The following is a 6,000-nucleotide window of genomic DNA, read 5'->3' as shown; positions in this document are numbered from 1 at the left end:
GGCTCTTTATCCCTAGCGCCACCTGGAGCTGCCTGAGACCTTGCCTTCTCACAGTCTCACTCCCTCCCAAGAGACGTCTCCATCTCTAGGTCCCGCCTCCTCCACGCACTCGCCCCGCCTTCGCCCCGCCCACCTAGCTGGCCGTCCTCTTTCCGTAGTGTTGAAGGCGTGAGGACCTTCGCGGGCTGTTCATCTTACTGACTATCAAACCCTCGCCCATTCTATCCAAGTATGTCACCTTTTTCGGCCTCCAGTTTATTTTCCCAACGAATTAGATTTAATGAGCTTCATGGTGGCGACACACCTGCTTTCAAATGAAAATCGAGAAGAGGAACTGTGAGAATTGGACTGGCAATATTTAAGACAGCCCACACGGAAGGATCGGGTCCTACACACAGTCCTGTCGCCGAGCCTGGGCCCGCGCTCCGCGCAGGCGCAGTGGGCAGGACTCGCCATGCCGACTGTCAGCGTGAAGCGGGATCTGCTCTTCCGAGCCCTGGGCCGGACCTACAGTGAGTGCGCGCCCCGTAGCCTGTGCTCTGCGCCTCTCCTCGGAGGCTGGGACCCTCTTGCAAAAAGGCATTGTGGCCATGTTTATGCTGCGCGCAGGTTTTGGCCTAGCGTTCGGGGTCCAGCTAGGGTAGGCCAGCCGCGGATGTAGCCTCTGGAAACAGTTTGCAGCGGGTGTCAGGGCAGCACCCGCACGTGCTGGGCTCGCAGTGTCATTCATTCACGGATGTCTTACGGAGCGCCTCCGGCGTACCTGATGCCAGGGGGTAGAACAGGAATGAAGCTCCGGATGGCAATCCAAGTGTAGCCAGTGGAGTGCAAGAAGAGCGCTCTGGGAACTCCCATTTGTTAGCAGGAGCAGGAGGCACAGCCTGCTTTCCTTTCTGGTTTTATTTTATTCACGTTTACCTAACGCCGGTTATGTGCCATGTATTGTTCTTGGCGTTTTGGGAATACAGCGGTGCACAGGGCGCCTGAAGTCCACCACGTTCACATTTCTGATGAAAGGGGCAGATAATAAAACCAGCTTAGTAACTGATGCTGGTTTGGATAATGTTAAATGCTAGCAGGGAAACAAAAAAGATACTGTGTTTGGAAAAACGTTAATTAGGTGGTAGCATGTGGTCTCGGAGAAGGCGATGGCACCCCACTCCAGTACTCTTGTCTGGAAATTCCCATGGACGGAGGAGCCTGGTAGGCTGCAGTCCATGGGGTCGCTAAGGGTCGGACACAACTGAGCGACTTCACTTTCACTTTTCACTTTCATGCATTGGAAAAGGAAATGGCAACCCACTCCAGTGTTCTTGCCTGGAGAATCCCAGGGACGGCGGAGCCTGGTGGGCTGCTGTCTATAGGGTCGCACAGAGTCGGACGCGACTGAAGTGACTTAGCAGCAGCAGCAGCATGTGGGCTGAGCCCTGAGTGATGAGGAGTCGACTCGGTGGACCTAGTCTTCAGGCTGCCCCTTCATCTCTTCAGTTTTAAAAAACACTGCCACTGAAAAAAAGGGGAAATATAAAGTGCACTTACCAATTATCCTATGCATGTAGCAGTTGAAGGGATATCTGCCGTGTCCAATGTTATCAGCTTGTGTAAGGAGTGTGATAATTGGTTTCTGAGAGCTGTTTTTAGTTTAAGGGCTCAATATAGCAAGCCCCTCAGGTACTGCTGTCTACAATAAGATACTACTGTGGAAATAAAATTAGCTTTTAAAAACTAAAAGTACACCCGAAGAGGTGTACTTTTAGATACTGTGGTGCGGCTAAGCCTTGAACAGTCCAAGTTTGAACTGAGCGGGTCCACTTACAGAAGGTTTTATTTTCAGCAGTAAATACTGAGGTTCTACATCATTTGTGGTTGTTGAATCCTCCCATGCAGACCGCAGGAGGGCCAACTGTAAGTTATACAGAGATTTCGGACCTGGTAGAGGGATCCGAACCCGGATCCCTGCCTCCTTCAAGGGTTACCTGTATTCTTAAAGTGTTATTCTCCCTAGTCTTTTGTCCTTGTTGTTTAGTCGCTAAGTCATGTCTGACTCTTTTGCTTCCCCATGGACTGTAGCCCTCCAGACTCCTGTCCATGGAATTTCCCGAGCAAGAATCCTGGGAGGTGGGTTGCCATTTCCTTCTCCAGGGGATCTTCCGCACCCAGGGATGGATCCTGAGTCTCCCGCATTGGCAGGATTCTTTACCACTGAGCCCCCTGGGAAGCCCAGTGTTTTGCCCTAAGTCCCTGAAAATAGATGTAATGCTCTTGTCCTCTAAACGGGGCTCTTATTCTCTACGCTGTTTATTTCATGCTATGCTTTTTTATATTTCTAACCCATCCTTCTAAACCATATTCTCACTAATTGTTTATGATATATCTAAGTTACACAAGGTGGTGTGTAGCAAAATTTGTTCAGGACTACTGTGGTAAATTCCCACTTGGATATCCATATCTGGGAAAGTAAGAAATAATCTAGGTTTTAAAAAATGGTTAAGATTTATAGCCTGTTTACCATCGTCTGATGTTTTATTCTCTAGCTACCCTCTCCCTTTTCTTCATATTGAGAGATATCAGGTAAACTTGATTATTCATAAATATCTGTCGACTGCTGGCTCATTAAAGTTTCACTCAGGAAGATTGATGTTGGTGTACTTCAGACAATTCAGGAATAATACTCATTATTATTTTATATTTCACGTGTTCTTAATCTTTTAAATGTTAATTAAATTAAGGTCAGATTCTGTACCACTGAGCCATCAGGGAAGCCCTCAAGCTGCTTTTATTCTATTAATTTTGCTCTTCTGGGGCAGTTTTGTCTCCTTAGTCCATCTTTTTTTATCGCCTTTCTGTTAAGATGTTTTCCTCTTGCCACTCGTTTTCTTGTTAACTGATTTGTTTTCACTGTTCTTCAATTCTGGGCCTGTCCTGCCTTGGTGTAATTGCTTGCAATGCTGCCAGAGCCACTTCTGTATATCATATAAACCCCAAAGATGTAGTTACTTAGGGGGGTCATTTTGTTAGAGGGAATCATTAAACATGATTTATTGTTGGTTCTTCCTTGCATTTAAGTGGTGAAATACAGCTGAAAGGAATAAAACAAATTGTATGATAATTAGGACTCAATAAAGGATTCAGTATATTTTAATGAGTCCAAACAATTTTGTCAGTAACCATTTATTTATCTATAGATAATCCTCAAACTTAGCACCTTAAAACAATGGTCATTTGGTATATGTTTCTGAGGCTCAAGGATTGGGGAATGACTTAGCTGAGTGGTTCTGACTTTCACCTGGTTGTAGTAAAGGTGTCAGGTCTATACTCATCTCAAGGTCTAATGGGCTGGAGAGTCTTAATTCCAAGTTCACTCAAGTGCTTGTTGGCAGACCGCAGTTCCTTGCTGAGTTTTGGTCAGAGAGTTCAGTGCTTCCCACCTTGACCTCTCCATAGGACTGCTTGCAACATGGTGACTCGTTTGTCCCAGAGTGAGAGGTCCAGGAGAGCAGATAGTCAAGAGAGAGCTCACAATAGAAGCCACAGTTTTTCCTAACGTATCAGAGGTAATATACCATCCCTGGCCATATTCTCTGGGTCACAGAGACCAATTCTGGCACCGTGCAGGTGGAGACTGCAAAGGATGTTGGTACCAGAAGACCAGAGGCAAGTGTTCTTGGAGGCCAGCTTGGGAGCTGACTAGTACCATCTGTTCTGCGGCCCCCAATGATTCATGTTCCTCCCACATGCAACATACACTCCCTCCCAAAGCCCCAAGAAGTGTCATCACATTACAGCAGCAGCTCAGAACCCAGTCTCTTCATCTAAATCAGGTCCAGTTGCGGACGAGGCTCTTCAGTGTAGTTCCCTAAGTACAGCTCCTCGGATATAATTACTCTTGACCCAAGAGACTAAAGAGACAGGTTATCTGCTCCACCTGTACCTAACACACAGTGGTAAGACAGGCCTAGGACATTGTTCTTCAAAAGAGAAAGATTGGAGACACAAAGGACTTACTGGTCCATGGTAGTTCTGAAATTGAGCTGGTAAATGTTGGAGATTCTTGATTAGAACTTCAGGCCTGGGATCTTTGTCCTTGGTTCTGCTCCACCCTCTAGTCTCTTGGTTTTACCCTCTGAGTGATGCTTGTTAGTTTATTTTTTTTGGTGAAAAGAAAGCACCCTTTACAGCTGATTGGTTTTCTCAGTCTTCTTCCCACTAACAGATTTTGGGTATTCATTTCTTCCCATCTCTGTCCCTTTTAGCTCCAGCTTGCAATGTTTGTGCATATGTATTTCTTTAAAAAGAAAAAAAAAAAAACTCTGGATCTTCAGTCAGTTTTGTTGGTTTCCACTTCCTTGGTCAAAAGCCACAGCACCTACGGATCTCTGAAATAAGCTGTTCTGTACCTTGGGCCTCTGCTGACACAGTGCTCTTATTTAAACTCAGTTGGGAGACTGAATAAATTTGTGAGGCACATCCTTCATTTCTTGATCCATAGTGCCTTTTGTCTGAGTGAACAGTGTTTTTGATTTTGCTGAGTCTCAAGAGTTTACAGTCACACCCTTGATTTCATCTTTAGACCATGTCTCCCTGGCAATGCTCTGGATTTGCTCTTTGCTCAGAAGTCATTTTTTAATCTTAGCATTTTTTACATCTGGGGAGACTGAGAATTTTTAAAACCAAGCCCTGGCTCCTTTTTGTTTCCTAGTCTTCATCTCTTCTCTCACATTATAAACCACTGTGTCAGCACTGGATGGAAAGCTTGATTAACATCACCCTGTTGAGTGGGTACATTTTCTTCAGTCCTGGTAACCGTCAGCAACAGTGTTGCTAAGCTTTGCCTCTACATGAAAAGGATGCCAAGTCTGTCAGTTTCCAGTAACACTTCCACACTTTCCTCCATGTCCTTACCTGCCTCCTTGTCGGAGACCGAGGCTTCAAATAACAGCTTTGTCAGGCACTGGAGGTTTTGTTTACGCTGTCAAAGCCCACCTCCTGACTCCAGAGCCTTTCTTGCGTTTTGTTTTGTTACGGCAGCACTCCACTTCCAGGGACCGAAGTCTGTGTTAGTTATTTACTGCTACATCACTGATTACACCAGTACTTAGGAGGCTAAAATGACAAGGCTTTATTATTTTGCAGTTTCTGAGAGTGGAATCGAGGGAGGAGCTGCTTAGCTGGGAGAGCTGGCCGTGGGTCTCCTACCAGGTTTCAGGCAAGCTGTCAGCTCGGTGTGCAGTCATCTCAGAGCTGGGCTGGGCTGGACAGTGTGCTTCCAGGTTCATCCATGTGGTCGTCTGAGACCTCAGTTAACAGGGTGGGAGCACCAGGAGGAGGGATCGTTGGGGGCCTCTGTCACCTCCTGCCCTAGTTAATGACACCCGCCACCTACACATTCACCCCCACCAAGGACCTGGGAGCCATCCTAGGCGCCTCCTGCTCACTCACTCTTCCCGCCTCCCAGTCAGCCTTTGCGCCTTACAGATTTTGCCTTCCACATTTCTCACACTCTTCCTTCTCCCTCACACTCACTGCTGCTGCTTTAATGAATTCCTCACTGTCGCACTTGTTTGCAGTAGATTCTCTGCTCCAGTTCGTCTGCCACCCTGCCACCATTCTTTTTTGTTGTTGTTGTTTTGGCTGCACCATGCAGCACGTGGGATCTTAGTTCCCTGACCAGGGATTGAACCTGGTCCCCTGCATTGGGATCGCATTCTTAACCACTGGGGACGCCAGGGAAGTCCCCTGCCACCATTCTTTAAAGCAGGGGTCCCCAACCTCTGGGATCTAATGCCTGATTTTCTGAGGTGGCGCTGATGTAATAAAAAGAGAAATAAAGTACATGATAAACGTAATGTGCTTGAATCATCCCCCAGGTCTGTGGAAAAATTGTCTTCCACTAAACCGGTCCCTGGTGCCAAAAAGGTTGGATACTGCTGCTCTAAAGTGCAGATCTGATCATGCTGTTGCCCAGCTGGAAGTCCTGCAGTGTAACTCCCCATCGCCTCA

General features: G+C 46.8%; 1 protein-coding gene across 2 annotated transcripts in view; it reads left to right on the top strand.

Annotated features, from left to right (window-relative positions):
• The first annotated feature begins 246 nt into the window (after positions 1-246).
• Positions 247-6,000, top strand: part of FARSB (phenylalanyl-tRNA synthetase subunit beta) — a 68,725-nt gene continuing 62,971 nt past the window's right edge. Inside the window, exon 1 of one of the 2 annotated variants that reach the window (XM_044937886.1) lies at positions 247-512. In XM_044937886.1, coding sequence (XP_044793821.1) covers positions 455-512 — 58 coding nt within the window. In that variant the 5' untranslated portion in view covers positions 247-454. The remainder of the gene's footprint in view (positions 513-6,000) is intronic. The other variant, XM_006079641.3, reaches the window with a different exon arrangement.

This window comes from Bubalus bubalis, chromosome 2 (genome assembly GCF_019923935.1).
Source record: "Bubalus bubalis isolate 160015118507 breed Murrah chromosome 2, NDDB_SH_1, whole genome shotgun sequence".
NCBI classification, from domain to species: Eukaryota; Metazoa; Chordata; class Mammalia; order Artiodactyla; family Bovidae; genus Bubalus; species Bubalus bubalis.
This window is presented reverse-complemented; position numbering and strand designations above follow the sequence as displayed.